A 20,692-nucleotide genomic window follows, 5' to 3' on the forward strand; every position below is an offset into this window, starting at 1 on the left:
TTGAGTTATAGTCATGAGGAGGACAGAGGTGACATTATAGTGAGGACATTATAATTCCAGGAGCGGGCACTGTCAAATTGGATAACTGCCTTGCATGTGACATATGCCTGAAAAGGAATAATATAGGATGATATTTAAGGATCTGGTTTATGAAGTGACCTTGAACAGGGAAATAGAGAAGAGAGAGCAGGCTATTGAGAGGTGGTGTTCTGCTTGATGGAATCAAGAGCAGTGAGTTTGTTGGCTCTGGGGAGTCTTTTTATTGAAGTATAATATTATATTAGTTTCAGGTATACAACATAGTGATTCAATATTATATACATTATGAAGTGATTACCATAATTAGACCAGTTACCTTTAGTCACCATACAGTTATTACAATATTACTGACTATATTCTCTATGCTCTTTGTTACATCCGTGTGATTTATTTATTTTGTAACTGAAAGCTTGTACCCTTTAACCCCCTTTTACCTATTTTGCCCATCCCCCTACCTGAGCCTGGGAGCCTTGAGACATTCAGGTGGGGATTCCAGTAGGTAATGGAATGGAATCAAGGCCCAGTAAAGGGGTTTGGACCAGAAATTTAAATACTAGATTCTTCAGTGGATAGATGGAAGGTAGCAACTTAGAAGTTAATGGGATATCCCAGGAAGAGCATAAGTAATAGTCTTTATAATATTCCTCATTCCCAGTAGTGACTTTCTAGAGTATAATATTGTTATTAAAATATCAAAATAATTTAAGAAGGTTATAACATACCAAATAAAAAGTATTGTGCTTACTGATACAAAAAAAATCCCAGCTCATGGAGATTAAAATCTAAGAACTTTTGTCTTTTTATGTGTTAGTATATAAATATAACTTTTAATTATTACTTTTGTTTCTGGCCATATTATGGTAACTAGTATTAAATAGTCCTTTCTGCTGTGATTAACTACAAAAATGGGCAAAACATGTGAAAACAGCTGATTCCACTCATTGGGCATCAGGCAGTATAGTCCAGGAGAGAAGAGAAACAAATGACGCAAGCCCCACAATTGTACATGCTTTATAGCCTTAGGTATTTTCTAGGACACAGCACAGAGAAAGGGGACCCAACAGAACACAGTGATCTCACTGAGTCAAAGAGACAGATGTTAAAGTTCAGGAAGGTAGAGGTGGCTAGAATTTGGGGAGAAAAGTAGGAAATATAGAAAGCATCCAGAACTGGGGGAAGAGTCCCCTCGAGCCTATTGATCATCTGCCTAGACACCACCAAGGAGCTGTAGACGGAGCTGTTCCCAGAGGTAACACAGGGCTGGCAGAGGTTTGAGTTCCAGCCAGCCAGAGTGACAAGATATTAAACACTTGAGGCCATTAGGAAAGGGCCAAATTAACCCTGGATTGAAAGCTAGATCCACCCTAAAAAAGCCTAAAATAAAACTCTGAAAAGATCTAAATAATATCTAAATTATTTAACTGCTGGCCAAGACTAAATTAAACACCTTTAAAAAAATAAAAATTTAAACACCTAATAGTGTAATATTCACAATGTCTAGCATCCAATAAACATTTATTGACCATGCAAAGAAATAGGAAAATGTGGCCCATAATAAGGAAAACAAGTAACCAACAGAAACAGATGCAGAAGTGACAGAGATGATAACAGTAACAGAAAAAGGGAGTTAAAAGCAGTTATAAATATTTTCAAGGATTTAATGAGAAACATGAACATAATATGGAGAGTAATGTAAGATATGAAAAAGTACCAAATGAAACTGGAGCTGAAAAATACAAATTTTTGTTCAATTCCTTTTCAAATCTGATTGGTCATTAGTTTCTTGTTGCTTGTTCATTTTTGTGATTCCATCTTTTATCCCTTTATACCTTAAATTCTTTGTTATTATATAGTCTGGATTTTATTTAAATATCCAAATGCCTTGTGGATCTAAATCTGTTATTTGCTGTTTCTAGTGACTTTCATTCCTAGAATTTGTTTCCTTGTGTATTATGAGGTGAACTTTGATTGTGAGATCAATTTTTAAAAATCTTAATTTGCAGCAATCTAGAGGGTCTAAAGAAGGCTTTTTTTTTCTTTTTTCTTAAGAATATTGGTTATTATTTCTATTAGGAAGCAAGGGGATTTTTTTCATTTAGAACCACTTTAGTCTCTTTATAGGATTGTGGCTGGAACCTTAGATGCCGATTCCCCACCTTACTGTTTGCTCATGATTTAGAATCTTCAAGGTCCTTCTGCTCACTCACTCTGCTTTTTATTAGCTGCTCACTCATCCTTAATCTAGCTTCAGCTCACTGTGTCTCTGTTTGGGAAGTTGGGGGGGGGGGTGCATCTGTGTAGAGGGACTGAGGAAGCCTTGAAGATTTCCACTATCTCCTACAAGGCCAGGAAAGCAATAAAAAGTGGGTTTTATTAAAGTGGGTTTTATTAAGACTATATGCCATCTGCTACACTGTGGAAAGTAAAGTTATGGCTTGCCTCTTGACCTGTTACAAACATTTTGGAAGGCAGAGTTGTGGGCAGTGACTGGTTGTACTAAGTCTCTGATATTATTAAGTTCAAAAATTTGCACTGTGACTCACTGTGTGATTTTAGGCAAGTTAGTTGGCCTTTTTGAATCTCAAAGAAAATAGTACCTGCCTCTTAGGCTTGTTCTGAGGATTAACATAGGTGAAGCCACTGGCACTTAGTAGCTACTCAACTGAAGCTTGTTTCTTCCCATCTCAACTTCCGCTTGCCCCAGAATTCCTGTTTTGCTCTTCTCCTCCCCAACAGGCGTGCTCACACCCCAGTAACCTCTCTGACCTGCAGGAAAGGTAGAGAGCCCACGTGGTTCCTCTTCCCCTTACTCACAACTACTAAAGACCATCCCAAGTTGGAAATACAGTCACCTAATTTTTGCCATTACTCTAGATATCAAATTGTTATGAATAATAATGTTTATTATGTGCTTAAAATTTATTTTCTAGTATATATATATATATATCTCAAGCTTGTAGGATAGAAATTTTTATTACCATTTTCAGAATGAAGAACACAAGGGCATAGAGAAGCTAAGCAATTAGGGGACATAGAATTGGTAAGTGCAAACTCAGATTCTAACTGAGGGCCCTTTATCCCCAAACTCATGCTCTTTCTACTATGCCACTTTGATTCTTTTGTCTAATAATCTTTAACAAGGAGCATGATCAGATACTGTTTGGCCAAATTATTAGGGGTAAGTTAAAATTATTAATAAATGATCAAAGACAGCAAAAAACCCTACTCCTATTGTGTACTTTTTTTGAGCAATCGAGTTGGGAAATATCTTAAGGGAGCTGTGAATATAAGTGAGGTTTGAGGAAAAGTTTTTCCACTTGTGCTCTAAATTCATGACTTGGTACAGCATGTTCCCAACTTGTAATTGAATATAACTTTAGAAAGAAACAAGAATTGTGAAATGTGTCCTGGGCCACAATGTAGTGAATTGTGTGTTGATGCTCAGAACCTTAGCTTTGTATTTTTTGAAAAGCACTTAGGAATTCACAACCAGCAAGATATTGCCGACTGTTTTCTAGAACTGGAACATTGACCAACCTTGGTGAATGCGGAGGCTTTGTGGATTTTTGAATCTTAGTGTCATATAGTAAATGCCCATAGACATGTGTCCTAACTGGGACATATCTGGCAGCATGAGGGAAGGGTAGTGGGCAGGAAGGTGAGCTTAAATGGGAGAGGAAAGGCAGAAGGTCCTAAGTTGATGAGAGGAGTCCCCAAAATGGAAGACTAACTATCAGATACTTGGTTAAGAGACATATCCAGGATTCAGTTTTTAAGAACGTGAAAATTTGAGACAGAAAATTGGTGAGAAAGGTTAATTCTGGCAAAGGGATTGTTATAAACAGATGAAATGCAGGGATTTAGTTAGTTTGCAAACACTGCAAACTCTTGTTGCTGTTTGTTTTGGTTTTGATGAAATAACTTTTACATCATCTCTGCTACTTATTGTGTATGTACACTCAAACAGATGTTTTAACTTTTCTGAACTTCAGTTTTCACCTGTGAAGTGCAGATACTGATCTTCGACAAGGGAGCAAATGTCAAATAATGGTGCTGGAACAACTGGACATCCACAGGCAAAAAATGAATTGAGACACAAAAATGAACTCAGAATGGATCATAAGCCTAAATGTAAAGCATAAAACTGCATATAATATGAATATATGTATATGTTTTTTAAAAGAAGACACACTGGCTATTAACCACTGAAGCAGCCTTTCCCAAACTTTCACCAAAGAACATAAAATGAAAAGAAAAAAAAATGTTATAACATTGAAAACAAAGTTGCTCGTTCTAGAATAAATTTTTCTACTGTTTATAGGGACAGTGATGTTGTATTGAATAAAAATATTTGGAGACCTATCCATGTTTGTCTTATAAAACCTCACGAACCCAGCTGGCCATGGCTCAGTGGTTGAGCATCAACCTAGGATCCAGATCATGGTTGGATTCCCTGTCAGGGTACATGCCCAGGCTGCAGGCTCGATTCCCAGTCGGGGGCCTTCAGGAGGCAGCCGATTAATGACTCTCTCATCATTGATGTTTCTATCTCTCTCCCTCTCCCCTCCTCTCTCTGAAATCAATAAAAGATATGTTAAAAAAGAAACCTCACAAACTTCTGGTCCTCTTAAAGAACTAGAAAGATATTTTGTCCCTTGTATGTCTGCTTAAGAACAAGAACATTTATTTTTCTGTGATCTAGAAAACATTGAAGCCGTATCTTTATTGGATGAGTGCTGATTTTGAAAGTGAGAAGAGAAATTGTGACCCTAGAGTTTTATACCCATCCAAGGTATCTCCTCTAAGAGTTGTTAACAAAAGGGATATTCAGACATGCTGGAATTTGTATAGTTCTCCTGAAGCACTTTGTGGGGGAAAATTACATAAAAACATACAATTCCCAGCTGACTCAAAATGAACAATTTCAGAATATGTCAGTCAGGCTATAAAAAGCTTAAAAGAGCTGGCTTTCTTCACTTTGCTGACAAGGTCATTTTTTTAAAATTGAAATATGGCTTGTCAGGTGGGTTTGGCAGTCTGGGGTTTTGCTTGGTCCATGCTGTTTCTCACACCTGTTCCCCTTCAGCTTCCACTCTAATCCTCATATGGGAAAAAATATTTCTCCAGCAACATGTTTTACCCTAGAATCAGATGTACTATACTGCCTGTTGGAAGATCAACAATTTAATTAATGTTATTCTGTTGCATAATCGGAATACTTGTGCCAAGAATATTACAAAATGCTGTCCTTCTGTATGTAAAATCCGAGTTGCCTAGAGCCACATATAAGGCCATTGTCATTGCTCAGGAATTTGAATGAGGGATTTCAACATTTTATACCACTCATGTTGAGTGATGTGAATCATTAAGCTTTTGTAAATGACAGAAGACTGAGCCATCCACGTGCAGATATTGTCTGTTCCTAATTCCCTTTTGTATTCTAGTTCACTTTCCAACTAAAATGCTTGAAATTTCTGTGGCAAATAGGTATAACATTAGCGTATATGGCCTGACTTAGAATTTTGAGATTCTGAATTATTGAAAAAATAGATAAAATTTTATAACTTTCCCATGATCATCATGATGTAAAAAATACAGGTATTTAAAAATTAAGTGAAGTGTTAATAGTATTTTTCTCCTTGTGGTATGACTATGATTTATTTTCTCTGTCTACCTTTCTTCTACATTCTAAATTTTCTATAATAAAAATATAAAACTTTATTGAAACATAAAAAGTGTAATTAAATTGTTTTATATAAACATGGCTTTCCATCACTAACAGAATAAACTAAACAAATTAGCTGCAGACTGTTAACCTAAAAATAAAAAGCCAAAGTGAAAAGTACCAAGCATTTATTTGAGATAGAAAAGAATTATAATCTGAGGGCATGGATTCTGGCAGAAACCCAAATTATTACCCAATTATGGGGTAAAAACAAGGAGGTTTTATGAGAAAATGAAATAATTACATGAATAGAAGAAAGACATTTCTACTGGTGCTAACAAGCTAGGTTACTCTTTAGCTAGGTTACTCTTTAGAATTTTCCTTCATGTCCAAATCACTTCATACTCCACTCGTTTGTGGATGTATCTATAAGCTTTTAGTAAAGTAAACACGTTTCCTCCTACATAATTTTTATACAACTTCTTTCTTTATTTCTTATAGAATTAATTACCCAGCGATCATCTCCTCTCCTACATTGTATTCTTCCTGCCTTCTTCTTTCGTTTCATCTTTCCTTCTTTGCTATCTTTAAATAGCTGATTTGGTCTTTTCCCCTCTGAATTTCTCTTTTAGATATTATCTCCAAACCCACAGTCTTAGTTCAGGCGTTCTGAAGCACTTAAGACTCAGACAGTTGATAAAGGAATGTCTAGTTAAATGAATGACTGCATCAGCTGGAGGTATTAAGCACCAAATACCCTTATCTGAGTAGCCCCAGACAGGAATGATAAGCAGGGAGGCGGACGAGAAAGCTTATCAGATGCAGTGTTACTCGGACTAACTGCCAGCCTTTGCATCAAAATGTGGATCACATTAAATTTAGGGTTACTTTCAGGTTTCTGATTCGTGGAAGTCAGATTTATAAAACTAGTCATTATCTGGCCCTTGTATCTATTTAGCCATGTAACTAATGATTGTTCTGTGGAACAGGCATTTTCATTTCTGTGCTGGAAAAAACCCTAGCCCGTCTTTTTCCCAGGGCCCGCAGTTCCCCTCTAGGCCTGGTTTACTCCCTCCCTCTATTCTGTCCTTTCTCCTCTCCCCTCTCCCTCTCTCTCTCCTTTCCTTCTGCTCTCCTCTCTTCCTTCTTACGCTCGGTTGCTTTTTAACTTCCCTGTCCTTTCTCATTACAGCGTCGCCTTTTAACATTTAACCTACAAAACGAGTGACATTGTTCACTGGGCCGAAGTTCTCCTCTGTCTTTACCTTCTACACTTTCAAAAAATCCACTTTCAATCTCTTTTCCTTCTCTGTGAATTCCAATGAGTAGATGCCTTCAAGTTAAAAGGAGCCATCCTAAATTTCGTTTCCATGGTGCTCATCTTTCTGCTCTCCTCCCCTCTCCTTTTTCTTTTCTGTCCCTTCCCTTCCCTTCCCTTCCCTTCCCTTCCCTTCCCTTCCCTTCCCTTCCCTTCCCTTCCCTTCCCTTCCCTTCCCTTCCCTTCCCTTCCCTTCCCTTCCCTTCCCTTCCCTTCCCTTCCCTTCCCTTCCCTTCCCTTCCCTTCCCTTCCTTTCCCTTCCCTTCCCTTCCCTTTTCTATCCAGCCTGTCAGTTTTTCCTCCTGGGGACTAACAAATCCATCCAGAAAGCAGTAGTAGGTATTTCAAATCAAAGACACAAAAAAGAAATTCTCCCTTCCAATTTAATTCTAGGTGTTATTTCTTCTGTGTGTTTTTTATGGAATCTGATAGTATTTACGATAGCTATATGTACAGCTTTTCAAGAATTTACATCTTGTAACATTTGATTTTAAATATATTCTTTTCAAAACTGCATCGAAAAGTTCTGTGCAATTCTGACTTTTTATTAAGTCATCCTACTCCTCTCAAACACATAAACATAAATTGCTTCGTAAACTCCAGTCATTTTTTCCCAGAGTAGAAAAAAAACACCCAGTTTTCTCCTTAGTAAGACAGGAAGCATTTCCTGGAGATTAATCACTATTTTGACTTGCACAATTGGAAAGGTTGAGAGGAATTAGTGAAGTAGCTTGTATGATCCTATTTTAGATTTGAAATTTTTGGACATGGTCCTGCTGCTATTCGGATGACAGGGATCGTGAATCAAGCTGTGGGTGACCTAAACAAACATTGTCACCCTATAAAAGTGGGGCTCCGGAGGATGGACTTAGAAGGAGGAAGGCAAAGAGCAAGGTGTCAAGACAACCCAGATCTGAGTGAAGCCAGGAGCAATGAGGAACCTTCCTGTGCTGCTGTTGCTGTGTGTGGCCGTTTGCTCAGCCCGGCCACTGGAAGGAGCTGCAAGGGACAAAGATAACAGCATGGACCTGGTTCAGGTAATTAAGGGATACAGCCCTCAAGCTTGTTCACAGGGCCAAGTGGGGAACCCACCTCCGCTTTCCATTCATAAAGTTCATGCAGAGTGGTTTGAAATGTGATGCAGGGATGCTTCAAAGGTAGAGTCGTATAACTTGTTGCAGGTGGAAAGGGTCTTGGCGTCACAAATTCAGGCTCCTCCTGTCGCGTAGGACCAAACGAAGGCCAGGTCTACTAGGTGTTTCCCTGAGATCACAGAGAGCATAGTAGGGAGAGCATATGAAATGTATCTTGCTTTGGAATTTCCTTAGTTGTTTTTTTTTGTAAGAGAAAATAATCGAATTTAACAGATATATATGTATGGGAACCCTGCATACAAGGCAGGTTTAGAGACCACACAAACAGGAGAGGTTCAGAGACAGAAAAGGTATTGAGGTGCCTGACATCCTGAGCTAGGGATGAAAAGTAATGCACCTCCGGGCTCCAGGGTCATTGCAGGGCGAGAAGGGATGATTACTAAGTAAAAGTTTGCCCTGCCATGTAGGGGTCAAAAGGGTTATTGTTGATAATCCCCTACAGGCATGGCCTCTAATTCAAATTCTTCTAAGGAGTTAAGGGTGGGGGCAGGGGAGGGTACAGAAGTTTCTCTTGAGCCTGTGGCTAAGGTCACCTTTAGCCAGAAACAATTTGCACACCACATAGGCACATTTTGGGATGCCTTGTTCTGGACCCCCACAGGGAACTTCTTTAGGTATTTTAATCCAATGTAAGATTAGCTAGATTTTTATGCTGCTAGTGTCATATTTAGACACAGAGATTTGTCCACTTGTTTTTCTTAAACCAAGTCCTTGTGAGACACATATAAAAGAAAATTGAGGGAATTGGATAAATATACCTAAAATATTCAATTATGCCTAAAGAAGTTGGTGTGTTTTTTTCTCCTTTAAATTGACTAGATACATATTAAATTTTCTACTTCATTTCAATTGTTTTGTTAGTAAACTAAGCTGTAGAGATTATTTAGTTACAAAGATAAAACAAAAGTGAAGAGTCTGTAATTAAAAAATTAAACAGTATGACACTTATTTTGAATTCAGCAAACTGGAGGAATGCTTCACATAGATTGAGTGAACAACTGCACAAATGTACGATAGAAGGCTAAAAAAATCCTAAGAATGACCTAAAACCTACACTGATTATTCCAATAGCACTACCTAGAAAACTACTACAACCTTGCAAAGGATGTGGAAAAGTTTGTTAGAAGAAAGGACAGTAGCCCGGTTGTTAAAAAAATCCAAGAAATGCAGAACTTCCTGGGACTGAAGGTGACGGGGAAGCTGGACTCAGACACACTGGAGGTGATGCACAAGCCCAGGTGCGGGGTCCCTGATGTTCGAGAATTCAGGACCTTTCCTGGCATGCCAAAGTGGAGGAAAACTCACCTTACCTACAGGTAATGGGTCCCAAGAGGGCTTCACATAATACTGAGATTTTACAAATGGCTATGTCAGGAGAAAATCTTACCGTCTTCAATTGTTCTCATTCAGGATTGTGAATTACACACTGGATTTGCCAAGAGAAGCTATTGATTCTGCCTTTGAGAAAGCTCTGAAAGTCTGGGAGGAGGTGACTCCACTGACATTCTCCAAGATTTATGAAGGAGAAGCTGACATAATGATCAGTTTTGCAGTTGGAGGTAAGAAATGAAATCAAGCAACATTAACAACAAAAACATGAAACACATCTACTTACTTGGTGGTGTTTTATTGGGAAAGTTTCCAAAGAGATTACAATTACCTATCTTTTCAGTAATTTTTTTTCTGTCTATTAGCACATGGAGACTTTTTCTCTTTTGATGGACCTGGAAAATCTTTGGCCCATGCCTTTCCACCTGGGCCAGGAATGAACGGAGATGCTCACTTTGATGATGATGAACACTGGACAAAGGATACATCAGGTTAGTTATACATCTCTCAGAATGATTTTGGTGTTTTTTCATATTTGGAAAATTCTTAAAAACTAAGAATATTTAAGAAATGGGTTATTTTGGATATCCTGATGGGTCAAGGAACAACAGAATATATTTTTGTCCTAATCTTTATTAAAAACATTTTCAGATGTCTAAAAGGTTTATTTTCTGTCTAGGTAAGAATGATATAGGAAGCATCATTAAGTATTTCTTTGATGACTCTGGTTCCTGTGTGATCGTAAATCATCATTAAGAACAACTTTTCATCATATCAGATTGTAGATATCCAATTTGTAGTGTATTGTTTTGAATTTGCACTAACATATGCCCTGGATATTGGTTATATCCAATTGGGGAAAATGTCCCCCATTGACTTCTTTACTCTCCCAAACAGAAATGAGAATTAAATTCCAGAAACTGAGCTTTCAGTTTAGGTGTTCCTGGTTAGAATAACATTTTACTCCCTCCAGGTTAAGAAGGGTTACTATGGACTTGTTCTGAATGAAAGGACTACCCTCAAAAAAATGTCCAAACTTTTTAGGTAGAAGAATGTTTCTCGGTTTAAAATTGGGTACTTTGAGGTATGGCTTCCAAAGTTTCAAACAATTAGCTAAAATAAATAATACTACTTTTGAAACTTAATTGGGATTTATAATTAAAATGCAAACAGAATCCCTGTAGAGAGTACAAACGTGAGGTTAGTTAGTGCTGGATAAAATTCTTTGTTTGATTGAATTAATAACTCTTTCCATCAAAATCTCAAATGAGAATTTCAAAGTAAAGTTGACTTACCTGGCATTTCAATCCTAATTACCTAATGCCTTCTCATTTCAGATTCTAATTTATTTTTATAGTAGAAGAAAAAAATCTGAATATAACTAGTGTTTGTGTGGCCAAAATCTCTTTTGTGACAAATGCCAGACATGATCGGGCATGTTGTGTTTTTAACCAATTTTATAAATTCTATGACACCTATTATTATTGTTATTTTTGGACCCAATATGTATTGAATAATCATCATGGCTGAAAAGCTATGCAAGTAATATTAGAATGACAAATAACAGTAGTAAGATTGTTTAAGAATTTCATAATTGAGATAAATAAACTGTGATTCATTTAATTTAGTCTGTAACCAACAAATGTCAATACATGAAAATAGTGCTTAGGTTTTCATTGACAAATGAGAAATATTTATTGATGTGTTAAACTCGTAGGTTTGTTCCATTCCAGAGTACAAGGAAAGGGAACTGGTTCTCATGAGGTTAATAGGCTCCTGAGAGGGGCGCAGTTGGCTATGGCTGGACACTTTGTCACAAAGATTGATGTCAAGAATGAGCCTTGAAAAACACTTGGCTTTCCATTAAGTGTGTCATCAGTCAATTGATCAATTAAACAAAAAACAAGGCAAAAAAAGCCCTGCATGCTTCCTAAAGTAAACAAATAAAATACACAGCTGACATCTGCAATGTACATTTATTTATGGAATACATAACTCTTATTTATGATTGCCTAAATAGGGATCAATTTATTCCTCGCTGCTGCTCATGAACTTGGCCATTCCCTGGGTCTTGAACACTCAAAGAACCCTGAAGCTTTGATGTTCCCGGTGTACAACCCACTCACAAACCTGGCCAGGTTCCGCCTCTCTCGGGATGACGTGGATGGCATCCAGTCCCTGTACGGTGAGTGATGCTGGCGAAGCCGGGCATCTGGCTTTGCAGGGTGATCTCCAGGGAAGCTTTCAAACGCCGCATAGGCGTTGGCCGTCAGCTCAGGGCACTTGGAGACTGTTTGGGGAGAATATACACTGACCAGCATGGCATCCCTCCTAATGTTCGCATCCTCACATCTGTTCCTTTAGGACCCCCCGCTGCTTCCCCCAACGACCCTGTGGTGCCCACAGAGCCCGCGCCTCCTGAGACACCTGCCATGTGCGATCCTACTTTGTCCTTTGACGCAGTCAGCACTCTGAGGGGAGAGATCCTGTTCTTTAAAGACAGGTTAGACCCCAAAATTATGTTTTCCTATCTATTCTTTTGATGCCCAAGGCTTAGAAATGAAAACAAACAGAAACTTAATAGAGGTTTTTAAACATTATAAGCAAAAATGATTCCTCTGAATTGGAATTATTCTGATCTGATGCTCCAATTCCCACATTTTCCTAAAATTGCCAAGTTCATTTTCAAAGACTTACATGGCACGATTTAATTCTTGCCCTCTAATTGTTCCCAAATGTTGGAAGTCATCACTCTGTTTCAAAAGGCACAAGTAGGACTTTAAAATCAGAATTTTGTCTTTACTTCCTTAAAAATGACACTGGAATAGCATTACACTTAATTCATTTGCTCACTGCTGGATAAATATACACATGATAAAACATTTAATCTGCACCAATGGGAAGACAGTTCAAACCTCTTCTCCCTCGCATCATCGACTCTCAGTTCCCCATCTCTCCATAGTCAAAGGTCCCTTTTTTCCTTCCAGAATTCCTCCCTGCACATACAAAAACATACTTACATAGTCCTTATACTTACACACACATCTGCCTATGTTTTTGAAAATGTAAAAGATGATATAACATATACACCGTTTTATATGAATTGTAGGTATTTTAAGTTTACACTCAGCTAATTAACTTGCATTGTAGGGTAACTTCTCGTTTCACAGAAGATGTTATTCTGTGATCCTATGGCAGAAGGTCTAGTGCAGTTTTCCTAAGAAAAAAAAAAATTTCCCAGTGGGAATATGCCTGATTTCTATCTGTCATCAAGCCTAGATCATAAGGGATGGGGGAAGATGCGTGAGGCAGGGCAATTAGGAAAATATGCTAAAAGATGAAAGGCTGTTTTTCAATTTTCATTTCTTTCTACACGTGTTCCAGGTATTTTTGGCGCAAACCCCTAAGGACCCTTGAACCTGGGTTTTATCTGATCTCTTCATTTTGGCCGTCTCTTCCTTCTGGAGTGGATGCTGCCTATGAAGATACGACCAAGGATATTGTTTTCATTTTTAAAGGTAATTATTATATAATTATTTAACTTGTTGAAATAAACCTTCTCACAGAAAAATTGAATAGGACTTTAATTTTCTCTATTGTGGCAAATTCTGTCTACTTTATTACTCTAAGGTAATGACAAAATGACTGGAACTCGTACTGTTTTATTTATATATTATAGATGTTAAAAATGAACACAGCAATGTAAATTTCTCAGTTGTATATTCCCTCACTCGATCTGTGCTCATTCATTCAAAGGGCAAATTTTTTATTAAATGTCCACCCTGAGCTGGTGGGCAAACCTAAAATTCTGGTTTCCTTTTTATTTATAAAACCAAAGGTGCTAAAACATACTGTATTTCTAAGGCCCAAAGGTTTAACTGTGATAAATTCAACGTGACTCTGAATTATTTTTTTTAACAGGAAATCAGTTCTGGGCCGTCCGAGGAAGTGAGATTCAAGCAGGTTACCCTAGAGGCATCCAAACCCTGGGTTTTCCGCCAACAGTAAGGAAAATAGATGCAGCCGTTTTTGATAAAGAAAAGAGGAAAACATACTTCTTTGTAGAGGACAAATACTGGAGGTAATACACGATTGGGGTGACTGTATGGAGCCTAATTAGGGAAACAAGTCTTGTTCTCTAAGGAAATTCCCTGTGTCCCTCGGCTCTGCTCCCCTCTCAGTAGAAAGAAGGGCTTTGGCCACCTGAGGGAAGCGCTCACTGTAACAGCAGCACCTGGTGACAGGCGCCCACGGGCTCTCTGCTTCAAGTCCACATGCGACAGAAGGGGCCTCCCCTTGGCTGCTGGCCCACCTGCCAGAAGTGGCCTCTTCTCTCCTCCACCTGCCCCAGGCCCACCCTCCTCAAGTCCTGGCTCTAGTCCCACCACCTCCATGCAGCTTGTCCTCCTGGACTCCAAACCCAACTGGGCTTTTTTTGGGGGGCAAAGAAGCCCTGAGAATCCAGGCCAAAATTTAGGACTCCTTTCCCATTGTCAGAAAGATCTACTCAGTGTCTCGCTGGGTGTTTGTCTTGTCTTCCCAACTTTACTGCACGGTTCTCAAGGGCTTCCCTTAACCTTAGCCACTCACCACCTCTCCCTGCTTCAGAGGGCAATAAGCACAGGCGGCTGGGTTCATGGAATAGGAGCCCCGACTCGGAGAGAGGCCGCTCCCTGCCATCCGCGCAGACCGAGACGTCCGAGCAGACCAGCCGAGGCCCACGCAGTGGGTCCAAAATGCGTTTACTGTGCTCTGCTTCTCAGACTAATTCCTTTTGCAGAGAGACTGCCGTAGGAAACCCAGCTGTGCAGGGTGGGAAGGCATGCTTAAGCCGGGTGTGGTGGAGAACTTGAAATTTGTATTTAGATGAGTGATTCGACTCACTTTGTGTATCTGTTCACACCTTCATGTTCTTGTGATAGAAAAATGATTAAGGTTCTTTCTGCTCAAGCTTAAAAAATATACTAACAAGCAGCATCTGCTAGATCAGCATGTTGCCTCTGTTCCGGCTGCAGATACAGTAAGAGCGAAGTTTGCGTAGCACGACAGTCACGTGTTTCTGTAGTGCTAAGCGCCTGTGCCGTTTACTTGCGGCACTTGGAAAGTTCACTAGAATTCCACATTAAACCTAACACGAGTTACGAATTTTGGTAACGTGGCCTTACGCCATGCTGAGCTGCATTCTTTCATTTGCTGCAGATTTGATGAGAAGAAACGCTCTATGGATCTGGGCTTTCCCAGGCGAATCGTGGAAGACTTTCCAGGGGTTGGCCCAAAGGTCGATGCTGTTTTTGAATCATTTGGTAAGAGGACATTTATTTTGTTGGCAATGGGGCACTTGAAACATTTTATGGTATTAGAGGGAAGAGAATTGATGCAATTTTTAATAACAGGTTTCCTTTAACCAGTTTTCTCCTCCCTCCCCAAATTTAAATTTACCAATTTTTAACCAATCATGCACCTACTTCACATAATAAGTTGTTCTGAATCATAAAGCCATTTAGCTCAAATTTCTCTCCTTAATTTTATACACCCAGGTAAAATCAAAGCTCTTAAGCATCACTGCCTTACGTCTAGAGCTACTGCCTTTCAAATGACCAGGCCAGTGTAAAACTCCCCTCCTGGGGTGTGGCCAAACTTCACACTGGCTGGCTGGCTTTCTCTACTCCATGCGAGCACTACTACTAATTCCCAGGGAGTTTTCTCTACCTTTCCTGAGTCGTCAGGCATTGGCCACATTAGTCAGTTGCAAATACTTATGTTTGCATGTACCCGAAGTTTTAAAAAGACTTTTTTCCCACTCAAGGATAGGCAGGTGGAGGCCGATGATCTTTACTGAGTAACCAGAGCACCGTGAGACAGAGCCACAGTGGGTCCTCTGTGCTTCTCTAAAGCCTGAAATGCCCCTCAGGCTGCAATGTGGGGAAAGGGGAGGAGGAATGCTAGGAAGAAAGAAAATAAAGAGATTATAATCTCCCAAGAAGCAGAGAATTTTAACTGATTGGAAGCAGAGTAACCTCCTAACCCAGAGCCTGGCTTTGCTCTCCGACAGAGCTGGAATGGAATGCTGTCTCCATCCCTTCCTTGTTGAGGGACTTGGAGCAAGCATTTAAATCTGTCTGAACCTCAACTTGCCCATCTATAAAATGGAGTTAGCTATACTTACCTCAAAGGACTGCTGCAGAAATAAGTGGGGAAAAACAACAACATGTAAAATGCTTAACACACAGTCCCTGGCACATAGTAAATTCTATAAACACTTTCCACTTCTGGTTATCTATTATTCTGAGTTTTGTATGCTGCCAAATTTACTTATTTGAAAAAAATACCTGTTTCCCTTGTCTGTGTTTGCAGGGTTTTTCTATTTCTTCAGTGGCTCTTCGCAGTTGCAGTTTGACCCAAATGCAAAGAGAGTGACACATATTTTGAAGAGTAACAGCTGGTTTAACTGTTAGGAGAGATGCGTAGGAGGCACAACACAGGCATTTTCAATGAGGCTGGTCATTCTTCATCAGTCTTTGTGAATTGAAATGGTGCATGTTTTCCTGCACGCGCAGCGCCTGAGAATGCAAGTGCGAACTGCGCCTCTCACCAGAATTACAAGTATTACGGGGCATTTACACCAGCTGCTGAGCTTGCACTTTGGTCCCATGGAGCAACCTCTGCAGAAGGGGGAGCACTCATGTGCAACAGACCAGGGATTGTATATATACAATTTGCTTGTTATTTAATAAAGAGGATTTTCAGTTATTTTATTTTGTTGATGTGTTTTTGCTTGTTTGTTTCAAGAAGAAGTTGTCCTCACAGTCTTGAGCACACTGTGGACTGAGCAGTAGGCAGCCTGGGATGCTCGGCCACTGGAGGTGGTGGGGGGATGGGGAGGGTCTCCATGGCTGTGGCCTCACAATGGGCTCATCCAGGACTGAGGACAATTCACGACTTGCTCTCCCCAGGTGCCCTACAAGCAGGATGTTTATTTCCACCACCCAGGCATCATGTGCTCCTGACATACCCTAGGAGAAAGATCTAAGGCAGCTGTGACCTGGTAGGGCAGGATCTGGGGAAAACTGTGAAGCAGAACCTTATCATTATAGCAAATCACCTACTTCACACACCTCAGTTTTCAGGTGGGAAAATTAAACCTGTTCTTCATCTTTCCCATTTACCTAGATATGCCCTCAATGGAGCCCCTTCCCTGCCTAGCAAACTAATCTCATATCCACCCTATTGACACATGAAACTATTCTCTCACAGTCATTTTGTATCTGTCCTGCTAGAAGTCTATGGGCAAATGCTTATCCTAAAACACATTTACACCCCTAAGTACCGTGTCTAGAATATCATCTGCTATGCAGTAAAAGCTCATCCACACTTTAACTCATTTATTAATTTGAGAATAATTAAGCAATCATACTCTGTGTGCCAGGCATTGTGCTAGGTTGTAGGCACAGGATCCTGAGAAAAAGAACACAGCCCCTGCCCTCATCGAGATTATAATCCAGCAAGAAAAAAATAAATGCAATTGTATACTTAAAAAGACTTATAAAGAAAAGAATTGTCTTCCTTGTTAGAAAAATAGGAGGGTTTACTTTGAACTAAGTGGTTTTACTATAAGTTTTGAGGGAATGGCATTAGAGAAGGTTTTGAGGAGAGGTGTGGAAACTAGGGGAAGGGACTGATGGCTTGGACTATAAAGGTCACACTGGAGAGTCAGCTACAAGAATAAAGCGGATATCTATAATAGACCACAGGACTCCATAATTGATTAGAGATGGAGTTTAAGAGAGAGGGAAGTGTCCAGAATAATTCCCAGTTAACCTCCTTAAGCATAAGGGTTGTGGGTGACAGTGTTTACTGAGATGGGGAAGGATTTGGAGAGAAGTAGTTTTGTGAGAAAGGGCAAGAAGAAAATTTGATCAGTTTTGCCAATTTTTGAAATGTCTGTGAGGTATGCAAGAAGGCCATGAGGTAAATGATTCTGAAACTAAAAAGAGAAAATACAGTAACTATGTGTGGTAATAGATGTTAAATCAACTTACTGTGGTGACCATTTTGCAATATATACATATATTAAATCATCGTGTTGTACACTTAAAAACAATACATGGTATATGTCCATTAAATCTCAAGCTTAAAGAAAGAGACAAGATATAAATATGTGGGATTTGAAGATGGAATTTTAATAAATGGTAATATTCTGCCAGGAATTAGGTATTTATTTATTTTAAAAATAACCCCAATTTATTTGCTTTATTTTTTTAATAAGTACTATGTAGCCACAATACAAGTTTAAAAGTTAAAAACCATTTTGCAATGAAAAGTTAATTTTCCTCACACCATTGTCATCACCTCCCACCTTCTAGTTCCTTTTCTTAGAGGCAACCAGGTAGATTCTTATGAATCCTTTCAAAGCTATTTTATATGTACACAAACACTACTATCATCTTTGGAAATTAAAATGCTAGCATGCAAATTCATACTGCTCTACTCGCTGCTGTTTTCACTTAATATATCTTGGTAACCATTCCATATTATTACATGTAGAATTGCTTCACTCTTCCATTGGCTGCATTCTATGAAATAAATATGTAATTTATTCATTCAGTCTCCTTTGGTGACTAAATTAGTAAGTAAACAAATGCACATATCAAATAAATAAAATCTGAAAATGCAAATAATCAAAAATAAATAAAATAAATATTTTAAAGTAAATATAACTATTATATAAAGAAAATATATATTTAATAATGTAGGAAATATATATTTGAAAGCTATATAATATATTTGAAATAAAACTACATATTTGAAATAATAAAAAAAATTATGTGCATCAGTAGATTATTTTCAATATTCAGTATATCAATAAGTTATTTTCAACAGTTCACTATTATTCCCAGTGCTACAATGAATACCCTTGAGCACCCTTGTATATCTGGTGAAAAATTTGACCTTCAAAGGCTAAGTGAGATGGAGAATCAGAAAAACTATCTGCTGGATTCTCTGCCATGTGGCCCATTGGATGCTCTTTACAGTAGCAGTATTGGTGGAGCGACAGAGTTGAATTCTGATTAAAGCAGGTAGAAATATTGGCAAATTAAAATACTTTTGGTTACAGATAGCAAAAAAAAGCTACCTGTAGAATAAAAAAGCTTATAAAAATAAAATAAAATTTAAAAGTTTATCAAAAAGACAAAAGACAAGTAAGCGTTGGAGAGAATGTGGAGAAGAGGGAAACCTTGCTGGGAATGTAAACTGGTGCAGCCATGATGAAAATAGTATGGAATTTCTCAAAAAACTTAACAATAGAGCTACCACATGATCCAGCAATAACACTCTTGATATACATCTGAAGGAATGAAGTCAGTATCTCAAAGAGATAGCAGCACTCCCATGTTCACTGCAACACTATTCACAGTAGCCGAGACATAGAAACAACCTAAGTGACTGCCTATGAACGAATGGAGAGAAAAAATGTGGTCTATGTATATATACACAATGGAATATTGTTAAGCCTTAAAAAAACGGAATCCTACCATTTGTGGAAATGTGGATGAAACTTGAGAACATTATGCTAAGTGAACTAAACCAGACACAGAAAGGCAAGTACTGCATGACCTCAGTTATATGTGAGAAAAAAAGTCAAACTTATAATAAAAGCAGAGAGTTTAACAGTGGTTGGTTGGTGCTAGAGGGTGGGGAAAATACTGAGATTTTGGTCAAGGGGTACAAAGTTTCAGTTATATAGGATGCAGTTCTGGAAATTTAATATACAGCATGGTTACTATAGTTAATTATACTCTATAGTATATTTGAAATATGCTGAGGGTGTTCTCAATGCACCCATCCTCACACACAAGATAACTATGTAAGGCGATGGGTGTGTTAATTAGTGTGATTATGGTAATCACTTCACAATGTATAGTTGTATTAATATATCATGTTGTACACCTTAAATAGATACAATTTTTATTTGTCAATTATACCTCAATAAAACTGGGGAAATGTTTTTAAAAAGTAAAAAAAATAAAAATAAAGAAGTTTATTTTTGATTCACATTGCTTGAAAGTACAGCAATCAGACAGGTTTTAATTTCAATATGAGAGAATCTGGCTCCTTCACTCTACTCTGTTCTTGACTCTGTCCTCTGTGTCAATATTATGCTTTCCTCGTGGCACCATAATACCTGCAGTAGATCCAGAAACCACACTTGCATAAATCACTACTCCCAACCTTCAAACCACACTGCTGAGCCCCCCTCTGTTGGATCACCTCTAATCACGTGGTCATTCCAGAACAATCAGAGTGACAAGGAGGATGGGCCAGTTTCACCCCAGCCATGTTGCTGGTCTCAGTGGGGTAGGGGAAAAGATACTGAGGCAACAATCTCTGTCCATCCACCACAGACAGACTCTGGGAGGTGAGAAAGTGTAAATAATAGGTGCAGATAAATCTCAGGAGAAGTTGGGCTAGGAAGGAAGCAAAACATAATTTTTTGTACTGCTAGACCTGATTCATAGTTTTTCTGCGTGTCTTTTCTTGGTTGAGAAAAGAAAGTAGACAACTTTTATTTACTGAATGTGTGTGCATGTGTGTGTGTGTATTTGGCCAAGCACCGCACTAGGGGCTTGATGTGTACAGTTCATTTAATCTTCATAATGACTAATGAGTTTATGGTTTGTCTCAAAAGCAAGTTTAAGTGATTCAGTAACTTTGCCATGGTCACATATCACATGGTAAGTAGCACAGCCAGGATCTAATTTCATATCTCCTGGTTTCAAAGGTTAGGGTCTTATTTTTGTCTAGGGTAACAGACAATAAATCATGGTGGATGGCTTTATCTTACTTAGCTTTGATTCTGTTCTAAGCTAGATGTTCTGCTATTTCATACTGTGAGGCCACAGATGGCGGGGGTTGACTCTTCCTCAACCCTGCAATTCGAAATCCCCACAGCCCAAGGGGCAGGGTTCTTCTACCAGCATCTGACATCTAACCTCTCCAAATTTCCCTGCGCTATCTCAAATTATAACCCACAATGGGGAACCTCACATCAGCTACTGTTCCCTGAGCAGTGTTGTTCCAGGAAGACAGTGTTATTCTGTCCACCCATGTTTCCTGACACCAACAAGAGGCCAAGATCGGAGGCCAGACTTGTAGTCTATGTCAAGACAAGTCCTGCCCTAATGGTGA

The 20,692-nt window shown here is 38.8% G+C and overlaps 1 protein-coding gene across 2 annotated transcripts; it reads left to right on the forward strand.

Annotated features, from left to right (window-relative positions):
• The first annotated feature begins 7,954 nt into the window (after positions 1-7,954).
• On the forward strand, positions 7,955-15,960 carry LOC107532386 (stromelysin-1-like). Of its 2 annotated transcripts, none has more exons than XM_087822190.1 (10): positions 7,955-8,059; positions 9,248-9,492; positions 9,587-9,742; positions 9,854-9,996; positions 11,526-11,690; positions 11,870-12,008; positions 12,890-13,023; positions 13,427-13,586; positions 14,705-14,808; positions 15,860-15,960. In XM_087822190.1, exons 1-10 carry the CDS (start codon positions 7,955-7,957, stop codon positions 15,958-15,960), a joined length of 1,452 nt encoding a protein of 483 aa, XP_087678316.1. The 2 variants fall into 2 exon arrangements, with proteins under 2 accessions (XP_087678316.1, XP_016062202.1); XM_016206716.2 differs by having other exon boundaries at positions 9,587-9,735; positions 9,871-9,996.
• The last annotated feature ends 4,732 nt before the right edge of the window (positions 15,961-20,692 follow it).

Source organism: Miniopterus natalensis, chromosome 11, assembly GCF_054644295.1.
Source record: "Miniopterus natalensis isolate mMinNat1 chromosome 11, mMinNat1.hap1, whole genome shotgun sequence".
NCBI lineage: Eukaryota > Metazoa > Chordata > Mammalia > Chiroptera > Miniopteridae > Miniopterus > Miniopterus natalensis.